Source organism: Halichoeres trimaculatus, unplaced genomic scaffold, assembly GCF_033239565.1.
Source record: "Halichoeres trimaculatus isolate MK-OKI-2021-1 unplaced genomic scaffold, fHalTri1.1 fHalTri1_scaffold_4, whole genome shotgun sequence".
Classification (NCBI taxonomy): Eukaryota; Metazoa; Chordata; class Actinopteri; order Labriformes; family Labridae; genus Halichoeres; species Halichoeres trimaculatus.
This window is the reverse complement of record NW_027437182.1, coordinates 28,066,484-28,090,063: the sequence shown is the minus strand read 5'-3', so window position 1 is coordinate 28,090,063 and position 23,580 is coordinate 28,066,484. Positions and strand designations below refer to the sequence as shown.

The following is a 23,580-nucleotide window of genomic DNA, read 5'->3' as shown; positions in this document are numbered from 1 at the left end:
TGGGAAAATGTGTCGGATTAATTCAAATCCTAAAGGTTATTAATATTGTCAGAAACGATAACTAAGGACATTTTGTCTTTAATTTTGGTTAGTTTCAGTTAGTTTTGTGAATACAAGATACAGTTTTACTTTACTTATCGTTTTCATTTTCTTTTCTAGTTTTTATTAGTTTGAGTTAACTGCAATGTATTTTAAATTTTAGTTTTCGTTTTTAGTTTCATTTTAGTTAACTATTATAACCTTCGTCTTATGGGGCTCAGTCAGCAGCTTTAATCAACTTGTGGTTTTGCTAAACATAACAAATATGAGGGTCAGTGGACTTTGTCACCAAGCGTAGTTCAAGAGGAGCCCATAGGTTTGATTGGTTTACTGTTTCTTCTCAAAATGGAGTTAAACCAATGAAACTAAAAAAAAAATAGTTTCAATGCCAAATGGGGAAAAAAGAGGAGTTTTTGCAACAAAACACTCTTCACAAATCTTGTTTCTTTGCATTTCTTCTGTCTCATTTTGTCTTCTTCATTTTAACCACTGGCTGCTATGAAATTAACTGAATAGAATGAGGGATCTCAGTCTTTTAGGGAAGAGACGGTGAAAACAGAGCTGATCTAAAAAGTCTCAGTATGTGGTTTATTCTGTGTTTATGCTGTCCAGATGACTGCTCTGTCGTATTAACTTGCATTTATTCCCGCTCAGGCTTCTTGTTGTACAGGGTAAGTACAACTTGTGATGCATTCCACAAAGTCTTTTAGTTTTGAGTTTTGAGAAAGGTCAAACTAGCCCCACGGTATTTTTAATAAGCTTTTGCAAATATGCAGTGTTGAGGTCATTGAACTCTAGAAACAAAGAGAGCAGTGATGGAAAGTTTGTGGATGTAGTTACATTACTTGTTGTTCTTTTGGCTGACTTCCAGAGTAGAGCTACTGTAGTTTTCTGGGAATTTCGCTCCTGTTATAAGAACCTCTCACTGTTTGTTTACTTTGATGAAGGCGTAAAAAAGATCCCCCACTTCTCTCTAGATGTTTATTTAAGAAAAGGCCACCTCCCACCGCCCTGCTGTTGTTTTTTTGCTTACGTTAATCTGTATTAAAGTGTGTTTTTGGTAAAAGGAGTGCAGTAGTGTAACAGTGGGCTATGATAGGTTTGCTTTAGTGTTAATTAATATTGTCTGACCAAACAACTTGTTGTTGATACCACCTGTATGTTTCAGCTTATGAGTGTCTTACTATGTGTGCATGTTTCCTTAACGGTAAGTGTGTGCACAAGTGATCCGGAGAGCTGTTTGTTTCTCCAGAGTGTTTGTCAAGCGAGCTAATAATAGGACTCTTTCATTACGGTTCCTTTTCTGCGGTGAAAGAGGAGGGGACCAAAATCGCAGCCCCTCTCTGCTCAAGCTGCCAAAAATCACAGAGGAGACCTCTAAAGTAAGCTCTTTCTAGGAAACCCGGCTCCTTGAATAGCCCATCAGGGGGGCCATTTTAGGTCAAAAGCAGGGAGTGCTGCAGAAATGCCGCCAGAATCAGTGATTAGAATAGCCGAGGGAGTCTTGTCTGGCAATTTGTTGACGTGATTAAACCTCTCACGTTTAGAAATACAGCTGAGTTTAATTAGTAATGACAGTTCATGTGAAGCTTAAAAACCACTGCCTGTTTTCTCATCTTCCAAAGCCATCATGTGATTTCCAACACAAGGAGATCCAAACGTCTCAGCCTACTTCACCTGACACATGCAGGCCCTGAAACCATCTCGCCTTCGCTCCTAACCTCTGCACTTCTGTCTCTGTTTCTACAACAGAGGAGATAGGGGGCACTTTTGTTTTTGTTTTTCAACCTCTAACCGTCCCTCTTGCTCCTGAACGTCACTCCTACGCTCACTGTTTCAAAAAAAACCACACGGCTTCAAGATCCTGATGCCCACGACTGATTCCCACACTCTTCCACGACTCAGAGTGAACTCAGATTTCTTTGAAACAGTGAATAACTTTACCAGACGTACACCTCAGGTTTCCTAAAAATGGCTCTGCTGACCGCATTGTGTAAGAGAGGTTACATAAAATTCACGTGACTGAATGGCTGGTGTTTAGACCTCCAACCCGAAACCCCCCACATGGGTATGAATGGAGGGAGCCAATGAAGAGAGAGAATAAACACATGGGAATGACTCCGACAGCAGGTGATTAAAAGACAGGGTGTGGGAAATATGAGTACAGAAATGATGATGATGATGATACATGAAAAATAGCATGGATCCTTTAAGTTGTTATGTGGTTGTATATTTGGGCTTGAAAGGTAAAAGTGGCAAATTCTGTATTACCTACAGATTTTTTTTTTTTTTTTTTGCCTATATTCTCTCCACACGGTTTGACACCATCCTACCAAATTTAAGGGAAAGTTTTATTATAGGCTTGAGACAAAAACCCTGAAAACTTTGTTCAAACTTATCAACTATCTCTCTGTAGAGCCGTATCATAGGTGCTTAGGTTGACCAATCAGATGAGTTTCTATCACACTGGTCCTCTGGCTGGCTAGCTGACTGATGATGTCACCGCCCATCCGTCCATCCATGTGAATGAGGCCAGCTGTTTGTAATTGTGAGAATGGCATTCAGAGACATTATGTAAACTCAAAGGCCTTGACTGAAGACCATTGGAGGCCAAATGCATGCTCTGATGGGAAACTAGAGGAGCTCAGCAGGTCTGGTAGTCCATCTGACCTTTGACCCCAGGGCCTCAGAGTTGTTGATAAAGCTTTGGTAGCAAAGCATAGATGGTTTAAGTTATTTCCAGTAGCCCTGGGTCCATTATGAAACCATATTGTACAGAAAAGAGACAGAAATTAATGTTGTTATTCAATTTGTAGCTCTTTTTTAAGGTGACCTGATGTGTGTGCACTATTGATGCATATTGTGATAGTTATGTTTAATATAATGACATATATATATTAAAAATATTATTTCAGACACCTTCTTGCTTTATGAGACTTGTTTTAATTATATATTAGAGACAACAGATAAAAAAAAGACTTTTAATCCCTCTAGTATTGACACAGGCCGTGATATAAACCTTGTGAACTCATCAGTCGTGTTAACCCTCAGACTCCATGTTTATCACCTTCTCTGTCTGTGCTTCAGGTAACTCAGGAGGAATATGTTCGAAGCAGACCAGAGTGCGTAGTGGGAAGATATCCACCATGAACACAGGCTTGATCACAATTCAGAATTACGGACAGTTCCTGCCTCCTCGACAAGTCCAGCTGACCATCGCTCATGAGCTCGGCCACAGCCTCGGAGCTGATGTAAGTCCCAGGCTTTAACCTAAACTAGCACACTTACAACATCTGTCTGATTTTAATGTGAAAGAAAAGGCTTCATAAAAACATAATGCAACACTTTTCATCAAAGTTCACACATTTCATGTGTAATTTCAGTTTAAATTTGTAGATTTTCATCATTGTATAGACTTCACAGTAATTCTATATGGTCCATCACAGGGGAAAGTTGTAACAGTGGCATTCCACTTTATTTTTTTTTTTCAATCCAAAGCTGTCCGATGTGACTAGATGTTGATGCAACAAAGAGATTAAAGAGTTACTTCATAAATTCTCACAAAGCATGTATGAGCGTTTTCACTACCCTGGAACAAATTTCCTGTGAATGATTCACTGATGTGTGCATCACAGACCTTGGCCTTTACTGACTGCCTGGTTTTATAGAGACCCTTTGCTCAGCTTCAGCGGATAATCTGAAATAAGAGAACAGGAAATTTTCTGTTTTTTTTTAAATTCTTATTTTTATTATCTTATTTGATCTACTTATTCATTTATTTAGATTATTTAATATAACAGCTTTAAAAAACATTTTATGGCAGTAAAGGAAAAATATACCGGACCCCAGCAATTGCAATAAGTACTTTTACACAAAACACTAGTGATCCATTCATGTAATGTGTAATAATGAACTTATTATATTCAGATCAGTATTTTTGATCCTTTTTTTTTCGGAAATTGTTGATTATATTTAGCATTTTTACCAAAGTAGGATCTACATCTAGAAACTTTGTTGTAAAATAAAATTTGTGCACTTAGTTTCTTTTGACCAGGACCTTGTTAAATAAATAAAGATAATTTAAAGATAGATAAATAAAGCTGGTATATTCCTAAAAGTTCCTTCACCTCTCTGTGTGATCACTGCTGGCGCCTGCGACCTTTCTCCCACTTGCCTAAATGCCAGCACACTCGTTTTCTCTGCCCGCTGTTATTCACACTTTCACAGACCAAAGGGTCCTCGGAGGCCGTCTTGAGTGGATTAGTTCTGCTCTGTCATACCCCTCTGGCTCTCTTGCAGTTTAAAATACTGTAAGATCTGCTGTTCAGCAGGGGTCCTGGTTCCTGGGACGGGCACTGATCATGCCGTACAGGCTTGAAGAAGGACATCAAGAGGTCTTAGCCCTGGAATGCCCTGGGATTTGACAGAAGCATGCAGAAGGAAATATATGAGTGATTTATTATGCAGAGGGAGATCTGGGTAAAGAGCTGAGCTGGCCTTTGGCCTACTCCATGCTACCATGACCAATACAAGCAGCAAACTCTCACATAGAGCTTGAACCAGATTATGTTTGACCTTTTTACTGTTCAATTTTAAAAAGTAGCAAAAACTATCAAAGTGGTTTCCCAAATCTGTTCATCACCTAGCACATCAGATCATGGATTGTTTTAGCTTTACTTAAAGAAGAAAAGTGTAACTGGAGCTCAAAGCAGAAGACAAAGGTTTGAAAACACTATGAACTTCTGACTTACGTGACACTTATCTGAACTACTTGTCTGAACAGAAGCACAAAAGTCACAGACACAACATCATCCATGCATTGTTTATCTTAAATCTGAACGTCAGTTATGTCTGCGTTAAAAGCATCTGTAAACCCACTACAAGTGTTTCAGAGGTAAACAGGAAGGACCGGAAATCTGCAAATTACCACTGAATACAGAGCCAAAATTTTCACACGCATTGCTGCTCTTCCCTTTCTCATCACTTTTCTCCTTTACCTATTGTCAACATACATCGTCGTGATGAATTTGGCAGTGAAGTGTGCAAGGATGTTGCACAGTGAACTCGTTTCTAGCTTTGGCCATATGTCTGCAAACTTTGAATAGAGAAGAAACAACAACAGCAATAACAGGATATAACAGTAGAAAAATAATAATTGATAAAAAAAAAAAAAACACATTAAGTCTGAGTAACTCCAACAACATGTGCTGTAACTTGCAAATCCCAGCGCTGCACATCTTGACAGATTTAGTGCAGAAATAAAGTTTTCTCTCATTGTATCAATCAAACTAATGAAGAGCAGATGCAGAAATCCCAGATCTAACATTCTCTCAGCATGAGTCAGTGTTAATTTTAAGTCTCTCCCTTACTTTCTTCATTTACCAGTAAGGTTGATATCTATGAAACATGAGCTGCAGAAAGAGTTTCACAAATAAAACTCAGTCTAAAGCAGGAGGAGCTCTCTGTTTGGCTCTCGGTGTCCTGCATGTGGAACATGACATTCCTCTGCTTTTTCAGGGCCATCAGATTCCAGGGAAATCTTTTGACTTCATAGAGGATATTTTTCTGTGAAAATAAAACAAAGATAGCTCAAAGAGAAGCTGGCTTTGACCTGTGCAGAAGGACTTTGTTAAATCACAGATGTTACCAGCATTATCTCCTGCTGTTCAAGGACGTCACTAAAATTATTTTAACCATTGGCAATGAACCTACACAAGCCACTGAATTCAGGAGTTAGAAATGTGCTTAAGCTTCAAATCTAGAAATGTGTGATTTAAATTTTTACCTGGTCTTTGTTGTCTGTTGTGTTTCAGCATGATCAGGGCTCAAACTGTGGAAACCTCGGCTCCTCCAGGGGGAAAGGCAGGTACCTGATGTTCCCAGAAGCCACAGACGAGGTGCGTGAAAACAACGACAAGTTTTCACCCTGCAGCATTGAATTTATCAGTGAGATCCTGAAGCTGAAGAAGGACGACTGCTTTGTGGGTGAGGAAAAAGAACAAAAAGTCTGACAACGTCAGCAGATAAATGTTCACAACATCCATTGTTTGTTGTAAATAATGACAAACATTCTTTCCTTTTAGAGTGCATGTGTATTCCTGTGTTTATTTACATGTGTGGTCTTTCTGGCCAGTCAGTGATAAACCCATCTGTGGAAACCAGATTGTGGAGAAAGGGGAGGAGTGTGATGTAGGCCACAACGACACAGACCTCTGCTGCTACAGTGCTATACAACCTGAAGGGGTGCAATGTCGACTCAAGCCTGAAAAAGCCTGCAGGTAAGACGCCTTCAGAGTGTGGACAAAAGTTACAAAATACGGTTGGTTCCAGGGGGAAGGTATGGAGAGAGCTTTGAAGCTTTAATCAGACTTCTGAAACCGACCTTACATTAGTATTGTTTGTAGTTTGACAGTGTTAAAGGTCCCATATTATGCTCCTTTTCTGCAGTTTAACATCATTAAATGGTAGTAACATGTTTTGGTCCAAAAAGCCAATAAATCAAGCACAGCAGCATTGTTTCCAGGCTCTCATAGCCCCTCTGTTCAGAACGGTCTGATTTAGTGGGCGTGACCTTAATATGTAAATGAGCCACCACTGATACCATCCTGCTCTTCAGCGTCACTGAGAGCGGCGCCACAAGCTCTGAGTGCACAATGTTTATAAAACAGCAAAACTCGTTTACCGTAACATTACAGGCTAATACAACAGGCTAACCGCAGCTACAGTTAGCATCCTGAAGCTAACACAGAGACAGGGGGGACACTGAGGAAAAGCTCTTACATCTGCTCCACAGCACACAGCATTTAAAATACTCACATTTCCAGGGTCTGAGGTTTGTTGGTGGATGGTTGGTAATACGCCTGGATTCAGGACCAGTCTATTCGCTAGCCCTCTGTTGTACTGTCCAAAGTTGGAAAAGCAGTCGGCTGTGAAGTGACTAGCACACACATGCACAGTTTTACTGAGTATAGCTGGAACATTTCCTTGATAAATGAACTCTAGCCACTTAGTCTTGTCTTCTTCCGCAATGGGAAGCTTGAGCATGGAACTATGTGGATGTTTACAGCCAAAAACAGAGCAGTGACCTGGAGGGGAGTGGGCAGGGAGGGGGTTCGGGGGTTTCTGCTCCAGTGGACCAATCAGGTCAGACTTGCTCCTGATTGGTCAAAAAAGGGAATCGCTGACGTCTGCAAATCCCCAAAATCCAAACAGCTCGTTTTAGGTCAGGATTTTACGTTCACAAGCACTACCAAGTACAGGTTTTGTCATTAAATATCACATTATGTGGGCTGGGAGGAAAGACAAAGACCCACAAATTTCAGTGAAAGACTTATTTAAGAGTTTCTTGCATAATATGGGACCTTTAAGTCATTAATGTGTGTCACCCTGACTTAATCTGTACGCTGATCTCTTTCTCTCCTGTCAAAAGTCCAACTCAGGGCCTGTGCTGCTCTCAGAATTGTGAGTTCAAGCAGCCGGGTGAGATCTGTGATGAGGAGACTGACTGTCAGAAAGCAAGTGTTTGTTCAGGCCTCTCTGCGCTCTGCCCTCCACCAAGCAACATGGAAAACCTGACAGTCTGCAGCGAGGGCACACGAGTGTGTCTGAACGGGGTGAGGCAGCTGCATCCACTACACTACAGGGTGACTTCATGACCATAAAAATGTTTGCCACAATGCTGTAATGCTTGTTCTGCAAGAAAAAAAAAAGAGATGAGTAGGAGTTCTGTTTGTTTCATGTTGTATTTTTCTTTATGATTTCTTACCTTACATATCCTCCCAAACACAGCGTGATGTTCTTTGCATAGTTCCAGATCTAAAAATATGTGAGCAACAAATGCTGTAGGCCCTGACTCTCTTCTAATTGACACATAGCTATCACAGCAACCCAAAAACTGTCATGTTCAGCAACCAGTTGTTCCAAAAGACGCCCTGAAGGGACAGCTGTTCCACCTGAACCTGTTTGAAGATGCACCTGTTACCAAAGCCAGCTATAGCAGATGTTTCAGCGAGACTTTGACTTTTTAACTTCACCTCTTAGCTGCATATCATCCCAAACTACCATTTCCCCACATTTTCTGTTACTCTTTAGTTGTCTTGTTCAACAAATGCAAAAAACAGCCCTAAAAGTGATGTTAAAAGAAGGATAAAGGTTAGTACAATTTAGTGGCTGTTTCTGCAAGTTCAATCGTATCTTGTGATCTCTGCAGGTGAGTTTCAGATGTGACTTAAACTCATACAGCAGTGAAAGACTTCTGATCCATGTTAGCTTGAAAGTTAAATTCCAGAGTTGATCTTTTAAGCTCACGTTTATCTTAATTTATTGCTTCATTTTTTTTTTAAAATCAGAGCGAGGATCACTCATGAGTGTATTTACTGCACATGTCGTGCAACACAGAATCAAAGCATAATACTTTACCTACCATGTTTCTGTGTTTAAGAGAGGAACATGCTCATATGTCGGCCAAGTTTTAAGACTCCGATGATTGATATTGGGATCATACTGAAAGTTGTGGAGAAAAAAAAAAGTTGCCAAGCTCAAAAAAGTGTCTCAATGACAACCAATAGGCATGATTTGCAGAAAAGTGGCTGTGGTTGGACTTTTCCCTTTTCTGCAGTGATGTCAAGCTGCACTGCAGGGTGCATGTGTGACTGTTGTGTGTGCTTCTAGGTACAGTGCAGCACACTACAGAGCACACATCGTAACCTGAGGTCGTGCAGACCGTTTATAACCACTTTTATCTAATTTTCTGGGTTTAATAAGATACTGTTACCCAGTTTAACTGTCACATCAAAAGTTTTCTGAAGAACTTTGGGTCTAATCAGAATCCTCAGCGCTCAACAACAGTGCTCACCAGCACCTTTGTAAACAAAGGTACCATAACAACACAGCACATAGAATTACATTGCGTGAATCTATAAAACTTCGGTCTAAACATCCTCCACTAGTAAATGTCCCCTGATGATACTGTTGTCTGAGCAGGAGAGGCGGGGAATTTATTCCAGCTGTGCATGTTGCTTCATCTAGCATCCAGGGTTCAGTTCTCCCTGGATTTGCAAAGTGTACAAACCTCTGACAGCTTATCCAAGAACACAGAACATGGTAACTGGAAAAAAAACAGTTAGGGGAACATGGGAATGTGGAAAACAATCGAGTCCTGGCTTTAAAGTTTAAATTCGCCATTTATGACTAATAATTCATGCTGTTTCTTTCAATGACAGCTCCAGACATTCTTAGAAAACAGGAAACTGACTCTTCTAGCTAAACAACATCAGATCAAATGTTGGTGCAGGGTTAGTTTTTAAGACATGAAAGCACTTAGGGTCAGCTTTGAAAGAATAGAAGGTTGGATAAACCACAGGCGTACAGCACATTACTCACAGTGCTCACACAAGTGCTGGCTGAAGATTAAAGCTCAAGTTATTCAGTGTGAGCTCAAACATCCAAATATAATGACACATTTATTTTGTTGCTCCACAAAACCAGTGATGTCTTTCAACTTTGTTCAATGTATCCAAAAGACAGTGTAATTTAACTGTGAACACAGATTTTATGTTGGGTGGCATACAGGAAAAATAGATCAACACTTTAATCTACTGATTACAGACATAATTCACAACTTAACACAGGGTGATGGGTCAGTTCTTTGAGTCTGTTTCAATTGAATGCTCAGAGGTGTTTCAATTTTTTTTCCTTTTTATCGATCTCACAAAATTATTTTTTCTGTTTTTTTTTGTTGTTTTTTTTGTTTTTTTACTTTCCAGTGATTAATTAAAATGAGAGCTCCCAAAATTTAAAGACAGTATGCCATTTAATCTCTGTCCAGCTTAAACCACATTTTTACTTCTTTAAAGGTCCCATATTATGCTCCTTTTCCACAGTTCAATATGGATCATTAATGTCCTCATGAAATGGTAGTAACATGTTTTGGTATAAGAAGCCAATAAATCAAGCACAGCAGCATTGTTTCCAGGCTCTGATAGCCCCTTTGTTCAGAACGGTCTGATTTAGTGGGCCCGGCCTTTATATGTAAATGAGCCACAGCTGATACCGCAGCGAAGCTTGTTTACCGTAACATTACAGGCTAAAACAACAGGATAACCGCAGCTACAGTTAGCATCCTGAAGCTAACACAGAGACAGGGGGGACACTGAGGAAAAGCTCTTACATCTGCTCCACAGCACACAGCATTTAAAATAGTCACATTTCCAGGGTCTGAGGTTTGTTGGCGGATGGTTGGTAATGTGCCTGGATTCAGGACCAGTCTATTCGCTAGCCCTCTGTTGTACTGTCCAAAGTTGGAAAAACAGTCGGCCGTGAAGTGTCCAGCACACACATGCACAGTTTTACTGAGTCTAGCAACTCAGTCTTGTCTTCTTCAAAGATGGGAAGCTTGAGCATGGAACTATGTGGTTGTTTACAGCCAAAAACAGAGCAGTGATGGCTCTTCAAGTTTCTCTCCAGCAGCAGGGAGGGGAGTATGCAGGGATGGGGGTGCAGGGGTTTCTGCTCCAGTGCACCAATCAGTTCAGACTTGCTCCTGATTGGCCAAAAAAGGGAATCGCTGACGTCGGCAAATCCCCAAAATCCAAACAGCTCGTTTTAGGTCAGGATTTTACATTCACAAGCACTACTAAGTACAGGTGTTGTCATTACATATCACATTTTGTGGGCTGGGAGGAAAGACAAAGACCCACAAATTTCACTAAAAGACTTAGTAAAGTGATTTTTGCATAATATGGGACCTTTAAGGTGTTAAACAAAGAAGTATCTCTACCTCGTCCAAAACCTGTGATCATTAAATAAGGAAAAGTGAATAGGTTTGTTTTTCAACCACAGACATGTTTGAGTCCAGCTGACCAATCCAGGCAATGATGAAGTGTAACACACAGTTATGCATTATTGTGGCATGATCTTGCTCCCTACCAGTTGTTCGTCTCCAACTTTAGTTTTGCATTCTCTGCTTTCCTTTGTGTGTTCTCGATTCATTCCTTCTAAAGATTTTCTGTGGGTGTCTGTGCAGGTGTGTGCTGAGTCGGTGTGTGTGAAACACAACCTGCAGCAGTGTGACTGTCCAGGAGAAATGAAGGAGAAATGCCACCTTTGCTGCCAGCAGCCCGGTAACCATCGTTCATGTGTCGTACACTACAGAGGAATGTGTTTACACTTTTAGCTTTAACACGTCAGCTTGTGTCAATTTGTACAGGGGTTACCCTCGTACATGAGTGTTTTCCATTAGACTTTCTAAAAACTTTCATAACATCCAACACAATGGTTGGCCTAAAAGAGCATAACATGAAACCGAGTGGGGGCACTAAGTCAGATGTTTCTAAAAATTCAGCACAAAGATGATTTAAGAAGCCACATGATCTGGTTAATCTGATTTTCTTTGTATCAATGACAGATAAGCCTGAGACGTGTGCCAGCACCTCCTCCTCAGTGCTGTCCCGTTACTTCCAGAAGAAGACGTTACCCTTGGTTGGTGGAGCTCCGTGTTCAGGAAACCAAGGATACTGTGACAAATTCCAAGTGTGTCGTCTGCTGGATGCAGATGGTCCCATAGCAAGACTGAAAAACTCTTTTCTAAATTTGGATGACTTTGATGATTTAGGAGAGTGGATGAAGGTAAAGTTGTTGTTGTTTTTAATCATTATTTTGTTTAAAAAAAGGTGTACAACTAATCACATTTCAAAGGTACTATTCCAAACTTTAGTGAGATGTCTATTTACTACACAGCTTTTTCTAAATTATCACTTTATAGTTCCAAGGTTTGATTGGTGCTTCAATCAGGACAACATTCGGTCACCTTACTCTTTTATAAAACTAGCAAAACATTTTGTGATTAGTGACATGACATGAGGTCATACTCTGCTCGTCTTATTGTTTTCTGCAAACCTTCCCAGGTGTTCAGCTATCCACAATGTTTTGCCCCTTAGCTTAGTCAGAGTTAAGATCTCTGGTGAATTAACATGTTGATGATGATGATGATACGTCTGTTTCTCTTCTGCAGGCTCATTGGTGGGCCATCCTGCTTGCTATCCTGACTTTCTCTGCAGTCATGGGTTGCACCGTCTGCCTCTGTGGCCGCACCCTGGTCACCGATGACCTGGATTAACCTCAGACTTTCGATCCTTTCTGGAATACAAGTTACACCTCAATGAGGGACACAGTTTTCAGAAATAACCCACTGGAGTGTCTAAGTTTGACGATAACACCAAACACCAAAGGAGAACTTTGCCCCACATGCAAACCAGCGTGTCATCTGCGAACGACTTTATTGAGATAGTCCAGACTGCTCAGTGCCATTCTCTTCTTGTTAGCAGACTGTATCGTGTTGCGTCCATCACCTCTTTCTTTGTAGGGCTTGTTCAGTCATGTCAACAGTTGGTGAAAGTCTGCTTTGATGTTTGTGTTAATTGTCCCTGTTGCTGACAAATGTGGGTCACCCTTCAGCGTCACACACACCTACCGCATTGGTAAGCCACCTGTGGAATGGACTGATGGGACAAGCTTCAGTGCCCTTGTTGATGTATTTCAAGCTGAGAGTTAATTTCAGCCTTGATGTCCATCCAACTTTCCATCTTAGAGAGACGGTGTGAGCTAGGATTTTTTAGCAGGTGAGTGAGATGAGAGGTGGAGACTGGTGGTTCTTATGGAAGGACGTTTGAGCTCTGTTAAATAAAATGTAAGTGCATACAGGAGAAAGTTGCTGATCTCTGTCATTCAATAAAGGGATAACTGACAGTTTTGTCGTTTCCAGAAACACAAGGTCATTTTGAGTGGTGCCTCTTGGTTTAGCCTTACTTTACACATTTATTTAGGTTCTGTACTCAAAGGAAACTTTGGTCAACTAAGTTTTCTTCATTTAGCTTTTTAATGTGCAATCTTCAATTTTCTGTCAACAGCTGATTTTAAAATTGTAGGTGAGATTGTCATGATCCAAAAGGTAAAATTATCTAATACAGGGGTGAACAACCTGCTGCATGTGGCTCTTTGCCTTTCGGTGTATGGCTCTTAGATCCATTCATAAAAATATATAAATATATTGTTATGACAAGTGGTGTGCCGATAAATCTAAAATATTGATGTATTGATGCCAACGTTGGGAACAGAATTGGTTAATACTTAGGTGATGAGATTGATACTTAAGTTTCAGTTTCTCTTCTCTACATGTGCTCCTCTCAATCGCTCAAAGATAGATAGATAGATAGATAGATAGATAGATAGATAGATAGATAGATAGATAGATAGATAGATAGATAGATAGATAGATAGATAGATAGATAGATAGATAGATAGATAGATAGATAGATAGAATTTTGTCTCTTCTGCAGTAAAAACAGAATTTTGTCTTTGACTTGGCTCCAAGTATAAATCTAAACACGCTTACAAACCCACTTAATCTCACTTGGAAAATTGGAAATGTATTGATTTTCATTTTATGGCATTTCGTTGATGTGTGAGAGGAAGTGAGTTTGTGAGACCACATGTGTGATGTGTACCACTGTAATTTTTGTGGCCCATGGCCTCTGACTGGTTGGCCACCCCTGATCTAATACTTCACAAATCATTTCAGATGAAAGATGAGCTTTTATTGGGTTTATTTTCTAATGTTCTACATCAGCACTCACTCAACAAGATCTCTGTGCAAACTCTTTACAAAGGATTCAGCCCTGAAACTGGAAATCAGGGCATAAAACTACCTAACTATAAATACTGAACTATAAATAAATTGTTCAATCTTCTTTTAATGATGCACATTATGGATGCAAAATTCAGTAAAATTTTTAAAGTTGTAAACTCTCCATGAGACTTTTCAAGAATAAATGGGCTTTTGGGGGTATTTTAGGGAATTTGAGGGGAATTTACATTAACTGCATTTAACTGATTATATACATGTTTAAATATCAAACATTTAATTTTGTTATAAGCATACATGTATGTAAACATCCCTAATGCAATATTTTTAAACATTACAAATACATTTTCAGAGTATTTTCAAATAGAGTCTAACGGTCACATATGTATCCATGTGATTAATCTGGAGACAATCGAGAGAAATAACAAATTGAGATTGTAGCAAGAGAACTTTGGCAGAAACTGGGAATTTTAAAAACAATCATCTAAGTTGACCGCAACAAAACCCTGAAAATATTCCAAAATCCCCAAGCTACAGTTCCCATGAAAGTTTTCAGGAAACTTCCCTGAAATTTACTGGATATTACAACACACGTACACCAAATGGTATAATCTATGGTGTGTTATTGCTTCATCAAAGTGTTAATATAAATACAATGAATGATTCTGAGGTTACTCCATTTATAGTTTTCTTTAGTAAGAAAAAGGATCTAAATGGATGTTTGGAGAAAACACTCAGGTTGACCTTGTACTTATCAAAATCTCTCAGGTCATCCAGACCCACACAGGGAAACACATTTTCAGGGACATGAAAGCTTTCTTTGTTATGATAAAAAGTATTATATTTTATCATCAAATACATGAGATGTAGGAAGACCAACAGTTTGGCTGTTTCGTCAAATACACATTTGGAATCAATGACAAATGTATCACGGTATCAACCATGAGCTGATAAATATGGTGGATAATAAATGGTGATGCATGTTGACAGAGTGGGTGAGGATAAAACAATCAGTTTACCGGTCGTGAACCTAAAATAAATGTCAGACTCAAGATATCCTCTAGTTTTAGTTTATTAGAGAAATGTTTACAGTACAATAAATATTTACATATTTGTACAAATACAACAGGAGTAAGCATTTAATAGTTTAAAAATAATAAAGCTAACAGTGTTTCATTCTAAAAAAATCTTTATTGGTGTTTGTGTATTTACAAAACTGTACAAGTAACTCAGTTTAGCATTCTCTCCTCCTGTTTTCAGTGCAAAAAAAGAAGAAGTCACAATGATTACAGTACCGATCTCTAAAGAGCCATGGCTAAGACACTGATTTCAGAACTGGAAATGTAAGTGTGGTTAAAAGAGCATTATAGTTGAGACTCAATAAGTCACATGCACATTAAATTTCAGTCTAGAGAGACTCAACATGGGCAGTGCAACAAAACGCCATCAGTAATATAAACCGTGCTTTCCTCCTCACGGTGAGTCTTATGTACCTCATTTATTTCAACCATGTTAACAGAACAACAATGGATGAAATGTTGACAACACATCTTTGAGGTAACAGCCTCCAAGTAACACTTAATTTTGCAGTGGTTCAGAAGTAAAAACAAAAAGGGATACAAAATTGTCTAAAACAACAATTTAAGCATTTTCAGCTGATGCAGTAAAAGTCAAAAAGTTTGAGGAGCAATGAAATGCACACAAATAAGTAAAACAACAAGAAGGCACAAAGTTAAGTCAAGCTGCGCTTGCAGCTGCTTACTTCTGACGACAGTAAGGCACAGTGGTACAGTCCCATAGTCACATACAGTGCTGAGAGCCACAGTGGTGAATGCTCTGTTCTACTATGCATCACTTAGAAAATACATAATAAAATGCTCATAATCACAAAAAACAACCAATGACAACCATTTTGACTGACATTTCTGCCTCTTTTTTATAAATCTGTAGACCTCCAAGAGGACATTTAACTTCACAGTGGTCGCTAAAACTATAAAATTTGACTTGAAAGACTTTGGACATACCTACACTACCTCTTACACCGTGTCACATCTGAGAGCTTTGAACACAAAACATAAACCAAAGATTACAAAATTCACTTTTTGTACAACAACAAAGTTACATTTCCGTGTCATAATAACAGCTTATTACAAAATATTTTACAATATTCATATACATATTGCTTTAAATACAAACTCTTCTGAGACTTTTGTTTTATTGTTGAAATAAAATAAGTAACAGGTTTATAAGTTATTCATGAAGTGCTGAAATGGAGTGAAGGGCTTTCAATGTGTGAGCTCTGTCTTGAAAGTCAGTGGTTCTCCAAAGTGATTCTACAGACAAAGAAGGTGTATTTTACCTAAAAACATTTACAGAAATGTTTATTGTCCACTTGGGAAACAGTGAAGGGTAACTTACCTTTTTGGAGATCGTTTTGAGTGTGTCCTCCATGAGTCTTTACATTTAACAAATGTGACTTCTTGTGTTAAGTCTTGGGTTTCAGGATCTTTCACACAAAACACCATCCTGGAAATCAAAATAAGAAAACAAAGATTTAATCGACGTGACGCTGTCTGTGTAATAACATAATAAATCAGGTTGACTTATCATGTTATAACTTCTTCTGTTCTGAAAAGTCCAGCAAATATCACAAGCATGCTGTTTCTGTGTCTTATCTCTGATAAATCCTGTTAAAGTCTCTTTTTTTCCAACTCTAGCATAACTTACTTTTGTTGGGTCTCCCCTGCACGAATGCGTATTTTGTGAACCTTTACGTCAGCGCTTTCAGAGTCACTGGACCACAAAGACGACAGCTTCTTCATCATGTCAGAGGCCGACCACCCGTTTGTCTCCTGCCATTTAAACTTCACCATCAATAGATCTCCGATGTCTGTCTCCGTGGACAGCAGGAACGAATGTGTCTTGTTCACAGCTATTTTATCTTTTCTGCAAGACAGAAATAAAACGTAAGTCACAGCTCTGTTTGTAGCCAGAGAGAAATTTTTACTTAACTTGGCCTCATAAACACTGCGCTATAAACCACAACATAACCGCAAAGCCGTGAACTCACAGCCAAGTCTGTCGTTACATCACTGTTTATGGTTTCTTCTGCATGCTGTGCAGCTGTTACAAAACAACTCGTATAACTTCCAAGATAGAAGTCACTGTGGTGTAACTTTTTTAAATGAAGGTTTTTGTGTAAGCCACTTACAGTTTGAGCTCCAGGTTTTCAGCCTCTGCCTTTGTCCCATACAGTGAGACGGTGAGGGACGGCTCCATCTCTGAGCGATTAACATGGCTGAGAAAGTGGATCTTCAGCTGATAGTGGTAGACTGTAGAGAAAAAGAGTGTTTGGAAAACTTCAGAACATGGTGTCAAGCCTTGTAGTCACAAGATAACTGAATTTTGACGTCAGAGAAATCAAAATAAAAAACAAGCTCAAGACCCTGTCCTTTCAAGTGCAACATTAATGGAAGACTAAAACTAACCATTAAATCAAGTTTTCATGTACTATTATTGTTATTACTTCAAATTCTGAGTACACTGACCTCTAAAGGGCATGGATGCTCGAGTATTTGTGAACATCTGGACGTTGCGAGCCTTGCGAACCTTGCTGATGTCGTAGCCGACCGTGTTACAGCGGCTTTTACGACAGCTGAGACACATACCACGGTTGAATGTGTCGCTGTTGCTGCACCTGTACGCCTTTCCTGCTTCCTGCTCGTTCAGCAGAGAGTCAATGAAGAGGTGAACAGAGCGTTCGTGTTCACACTTTACTGCATCAGTGATTGCTGGGGGAAAAGAGGGAAGGTATTTCTTTAACACATACAACCCTTTCTGTGACCTTGTAATACATTTCATCATGATTATGTTGTCATCCAGTAGCTGGCTGTACTCACCAAGAATCCCAAAGTTAGCGATCTTCTCCAGGGCCCCCCTGAGGTTGCAGCCTGGTTGGAAGCTGCCACCATTGGGGTAAATATCAACATGGCCTACAGGTTGCTGGATCCCGATGCTGAAACCCAGCGTGCCCCTAGTGAAGGTGTGAAGGACATCCACGAAGTCAGCGTCGTCTGGGGAGAGACGCCCATGGGCATGCTCACCCTCAAAGTCAGGACCAGCAGGGTCCAGACCTGCAGACAGAAGCATGAGATGATGAAGTAACCAACCAACTCACAAGCACCAGACTTTTAACAAATAAAACTTCAAATGTGTGTGGACACTATGTTTACTTTACCAGTTATTCTTCCAACTTTGTTGGTTACATGGCTTCCTGCAAACCCTGCAACATGAGCACCGAGGCTGTAGCCAATCAGGTGGAGGTTCTCCAAAGGCATGTTGGTGGTTTCCTTTAAGCACAAAGAAGTGAAGAAAAAAGCTCACTTGACATTCAGAGCTCATTCTATTGCACATAAGCTTTTCAAAGTGCTACACCCTGTTTCACATACATGTGAATGAATGCATTATTGTGCATACTGTGCATTAAAACAATTAAAATTGATCCACTTTTTTGGATAAATAACGATATCTGAAGCATTTCCTCAAGAAACTAACTCTATTTTGATCTTACTCACCTCGATCCAGTCGATGAAGCGGGCGACCTCCTGTCCCACTGCTTTGGTGTTCTGAGCTGCCACTCCATAGTGGTTTTGTGCTGAGTAGAGCCAGTCCACCACGATCACATTAGCCGTCTGCTCCCTCTCGTACAGCGCAGACACTAGCTTCGCCACCCAGCTTTCAAACAAGCCACTAACCTGATGAAATGAAATTCAAAGCATAGTCCTTATTAGCACAAATCAGACATTCAGGGTTAGGATTATCCCCTGATGAGGGTATTGTACACCATCAGTGCGGGATTGTTCTCTTAGCTTTCACTTGAACAAGTTTTTACTTGTGACGAAAGATGTAATTTGGCCAGAATAATGACGCATGGCTAGTCACAGGTGGTTTTCTGTCTCAACCACACCGGAGTTAAGTGAACAAAAGCCTCAGGTGTTTTAATGACGGGGAGCCTGTCACAACAAGCTCAAGCATTTCTGCTCACCGTCCATCCATGGATCACGAGGAAGGTTTTGGAGGTTCTGTTGAAGGTGCAGGTAGCCAGGGAGTCTGGGTGACCCGGGATGATGTAGCACAGGTCATCTTCTGGATGGGATGGTTTGCGTAGGGAGAATTTGGCAACACTTTGATTTTTGTCATCTCTGAAGTCAAGCAAGTCTCTCAGAGGGTCAAGGAGGCTACCTGAAAGAGGCAAGACAAAAAGATCTATTCATCTCTCAGGGTGAAGTTTTGTTTTTTTTTCAGGTGTGTAAATCAGGTCTAATGTTCTGTCTGTGCAGGCTGAGACGCCTGACTAACCAAATGAGTGACTGGTTCTAATAAGTCCAGGCCCTTTCAAGGCCTCTCAGAAAATGAGCTTCTACCTTAGACAAGATCAGTCCTCTGGGGTTACAGAGGTTCACTTGGTCAGACTGAGCTCCATAGAAACCAACAAGAGTTTTCCCAGCTTTGTTCCTGCCATCTCATCCACTATAATCTGCCCAAACTTTCAGAGGTTCTGATGCAGTCAGCTGACTCAACTCAACTGGGGGTTGTGCTGGTTTCCAGAGTGGGGGGTGGGGAGGTGGATGAAAGAGCTTCTCACATATTTACAAGGGGTACATTGCAAATGGTTGAAGCTGTCCATACAGAGCCATAGAGTTTGAGTCAATGATCATTGTCAAACGAGGAATCTAAATTTAAGATGTTTAATTTTGCAACCTTATGTTCTTTTCACCACTTTTAGATCTCTAAGAGTTTGAACCTAACATCCTGTCCCTCAACCCGGTAAAATAGCCCAAAGGTTGAGAATTTGCCAAAACAAAGACACGTTTAGTCACAGACACGTGATTCAGAGTTTCTCTTTGAAATCCTTAATGTTATTATCAGGCTCTTATGTACACACACACACACACACACACACACACACACACACACACACTCATTGGGCTCACACACTTCATATGCAGTGTGCGCGAATCAGACGCCACTCTTTTTTCACCGTGCTAATGCGCATACATTTAACCTCGAGTTTTTTTTTTTTTTTTTAAGTGCCGTGATGTGTTTTAAAGTTGAAAGAGGATGCGGTGTAAGCTTGGCAACTCACCAGAAATAGAGTTGGAGAGCTGCTCCTCCAGGGACGTCACATACTGCACAGCTGCGTTCAACACCAGAAAGAAAAGCAGCCGAACCCGCCACGCTTTCATCTCTTTCACAGCTGTGTCCTTCTGGAGAAAACGTCTTTGGTAATGCACGGAGTCACAGAGAAGAGTGTGTAGGTTCCTGTTCAGAGAGTGCGTCCCGGCACAGAGAGCTGATATCTGAACCACCTTGAACTGTCCGCTTCTTAAATAGCTCCCTGCCAAGCCATTGGCTGCTGACCCCCGGGCGGGGAATGGAAAACTCTGAGTAAAGTAAATCATTAGACCGCTTTACAACTGTGGCTGGCAAGACAACTTCCCCACGAAAACCAGCAGAATGCTCTATAAATATTTCTAACTCCATAAAAAAAAGTGTGTTTCAACCATCAAAAAAGCCAAACACGAGGATTTAATGACAGTACTACAACATTTAAGACCAATCATTTTTTGGTCAGAGTGATTAAGTAATTCTTTGAATCATTTTTTATTATAAAAGTGTTTGCAGAGTGATTTGACCAAAAAGTGAACACATTTCATACTCTGGGTGATATCACAAAATGAACACAAACTATAAATCTTGCAGAAAAGTCTGTAGGTCTGTTCCCATTGGAGTGCCCTTCAACGAAGAGGTTATAATAAAACCACAAATGCACACATGCAAACATTAAAAAAAACGCCTGATCAAAACATAGAGAACAAATAAAGTGTGTGTGCATTTGTGAGACCAGGTTTGATTGATTTTTTGAAACCTCTGCTTTAACATCATGTCAGTCACAATCAGGTCATCCACGTCTCCACAGAGGACACACAAACCATTACGGTGGCCTGTGGGTGTCAGATGATTTGCAAAAGCCACTACACGAATGCAAGAGCGAAAACACAAATGCAAAAGTGTTGTGGCCTTAGCATTCCTGTTGTTGCTTTTGCATTCGTGTTGTTGCTTTTGCAAATCAGCCGACACCTACCTGCCACCGTACTTTGTAGTCATCGTTTAGTTTCATGGTGGGCTCTCCCCCTATAGGCTCTCCCACACATTCCAGGGTGCTGGAGGCTTGGCCCGAAGTAAGGGGCCTCCTAAGGACACTCTGGGCCCCCTTTTCACTGACCCGGCGTTGTCATGGAATCAGAGAGCAGGTAAGGTAGGGAATACAGAGCAGACACTGACAGGAATCAAACATCAACAACTACCAACAACAACTAGAAATTTTGTGAGCAGGTAAAAATATGAGCACAGACAAATCCTCTTTTATTTCCATCTTGCTTATTTCTTTTCAAATGCAGGCTTACATACTTGTGGTTGTCAGCTCTAAGTACATCTTGATTTATAGCTGATAATGGTTTCTGGTTTACAGTACAGCAGATTGCATTCTGCCCCTTTTACTTGATACTACGCACAGAACTTGGTCCTGGGCCTTGATATTACGCATTTTTATGCACAATCTTATCATAAAAATCATAAAAACAATCTTCTTATTGTAAATCATGATCCACTGACCCAAGAGAGTTCACATATTGGCCAATATGATCAACATCCAAGTTCAAACTGAGCCTCACAGCCACACACAGTTTTGTCTTTGTTTCCATTACTTTAACCATCGGACCATTGACCTCCTGAATGAAGCGCTTCATTAACTAACTGGGTAAAAATGTTGAAACATGCTGGCTGGGGATTATGTGCTAACAACCAGGGGAAAGTAATTGGCCTCACAGTGGCTGATTAGTTGCCCAAAACTCTGATGCCAAGAAAATCTGGCCAGGAGTCTGATGGTGTGATGGTTGAAAAGCTACACGCCTGTTGCTGAGAAGGTCAATTGAACAATAAAGTTCACAAGCATGGCAACACTTGACAACATACCACTGACATTGAACCAGCTGTTGGCAAACAGTGTGACAATTCAACAGAGTGTGAAACACAAAACTTTAAAGAGCATCTTGACCCAAATTTAAACCAAAGATGAAGAAGTTTTCTGATCTGTCACACAGGACAGGTAGAGTGTACATCCGTGATAATGAAAGACTTCCTTTTGTACAGAATAGTAACCAGTGATCAATACCTGCAAGAATGATGACAAACACACCCTCAAGGCTGTGCTCTATATTGAGCAATGAGATGTGTTAACAGGCTATCAAATTAAAACACTATAAGATATACAGTGTGTGCAAGCATTTTGAAAAATGCATCATTTTCTAATACACAGCTGGAAAAATATGGGTGGACATCACCTTTCCAAACCAATAGAAACAATGTTATAGGATGAAAAGTATCTGTGGCAAAAAGAAAAATGACTGAAATATCTGGGCTAAGATGAGTATGTGAGTGGTACACTAGGACGCTGGTACTCTAAACCATATCAATTCAAAGGTTAAAAGACATGATGACAGTGGAGATGGGTTAAAACATTGTAACCATCATACAACAGAAAAAAAGGTGTAGGGAGCCTCCCAAATCCTAAGTGAGTTCAACAAGAGATTAATCACTTTATCAAAGTATTGTAAACAATGGGTTGTGGTCAGCTGGCCTCAAAGGATGTAAAGGTTTAATATGTCAGACACACCAACATTAATAAAATGCTTTAGTATTCATTAAAAGTATTTGTAACAAATTATAATTTGTACTGACAGCCAGTGCAGAGAGGCTAAACTGGGAGTGAAGTCTGACCAGTGGTAAGACTTGTTAAGAATCTGAAACTTTGCATAGTTTGAAGTAATGTTAGAAAGGTAGGAAGGTAATTATTACCAATAATTAAAACTTGCCTTAAATTTGCAGAGCCAACAAAGACTTAGAACGTAGCATTATCAGCGTATCAATATGTAAAACATGTTGAAAAATAACCAGGGGACTAAGAATTGACCCCTGAGGCTCTACATGTAATGGTGCAGCACACATATTGTAATGGAATCTCTTTATTTACCTCGTACCCACATCCAAACACAAGACTTTGCTCCCCCAGCTGCCTTCATGATTGTGTTTTTCCATGTCTGACATTTTCCTCGAAAAACATGACTGCATTTGTTTTTCTCATTCTGCTTTTACTGTACTTCAGTTCCTGTTGTGTATGTGTCTTAGCAAGGGCTGATGTTACGATGAGGTCCAGAACAGAGTGACCCAAATGCTAGACCTCCTCTGAAACGATGAGTAGGATTCTTTCCAAGAGTTTGGCAATAACAAACGTTTTTATTCTTCCAAGACTAAATTCCTAGGCAACTTTCTAGGAAAAACATGTCATGGATCACAAAATACAGATTTCAGGGTTTTCCGTCTCTGGCTGATCTGAAAACATCTCTTGTTTACTTTTTGTGTATATGTTTCTGGTGAATTGAGAAGCTTAAAGAAACGATTAAAAAACAAAAATGGCCTAAAATCTTTCTTCAGTCTGAAAATGTCTTGAACACACTGGAGCTCAAATTCCTTCTTGTATTGTTCTTTTAAGATCTGCACAGTCAGGCTGCAGGTCAGAGACAGACAGGTCTGTGCAGGCAACTAAACAGGTTTTAAAAGTCACTTTTAACAAACACCACAAAGTCATGGAGGAAACTTTCCATTGTGACAGAGAAAGACAGAGAACTGCAGATTTCTGCTGTCAGTAATGCTTATACTTAGCAGTAATATGTCACACATACTCTTGGTTCTTATGTTTCATTAATTTATCTATTTTCAGTTTTTTTTTTCTGTAGCCAACAGTTCCAATAGGGATATCTAATAAATTTGTCATGAATAGCTTC

At 40.0% G+C, this 23,580-nt stretch overlaps 2 protein-coding genes across 2 annotated transcripts in view; one reads left to right on the top strand and one right to left on the bottom strand.

The window, feature by feature from the left end:
* LOC141788601 (disintegrin and metalloproteinase domain-containing protein 10) overlaps positions 1–12,735 on the top strand; it is a 33,272-nt gene extending 20,537 nt beyond the window's left edge. Inside the window, exons 9-15 of the mRNA XM_074667500.1 lie at positions 3,127–3,290; positions 5,853–6,024; positions 6,173–6,317; positions 7,469–7,652; positions 11,063–11,159; positions 11,444–11,664; positions 12,050–12,735. Coding sequence (XP_074523601.1) covers positions 3,127–3,290; positions 5,853–6,024; positions 6,173–6,317; positions 7,469–7,652; positions 11,063–11,159; positions 11,444–11,664; positions 12,050–12,154 — 1,088 coding nt within the window. The 3' untranslated portion in view covers positions 12,155–12,735. The remainder of the gene's footprint in view (positions 1–3,126; positions 3,291–5,852; positions 6,025–6,172; positions 6,318–7,468; positions 7,653–11,062; positions 11,160–11,443; positions 11,665–12,049) is intronic.
* A 2,119-nt stretch (positions 12,736–14,854) lies between these two features.
* lpl2a (lipoprotein lipase 2 a) lies at positions 14,855–20,063 on the bottom strand. Its single transcript, XM_074668368.1, has 10 exons — positions 19,824–20,063; positions 18,723–18,919; positions 18,253–18,432; positions 17,916–18,027; positions 17,578–17,811; positions 17,227–17,469; positions 16,890–17,010; positions 16,406–16,624; positions 16,097–16,204; positions 14,855–16,011 (listed from the first exon to the last, which is right to left on the bottom strand). The coding sequence occupies exons 1-10, from the start codon at positions 19,921–19,923 to the stop codon at positions 15,990–15,992; spliced, it is 1,536 nt and encodes a 511-aa protein (XP_074524469.1). The 5' UTR covers positions 19,924–20,063; the 3' UTR covers positions 14,855–15,989.
* Between the last annotated feature and the right edge of the window lie 3,517 nt (positions 20,064–23,580).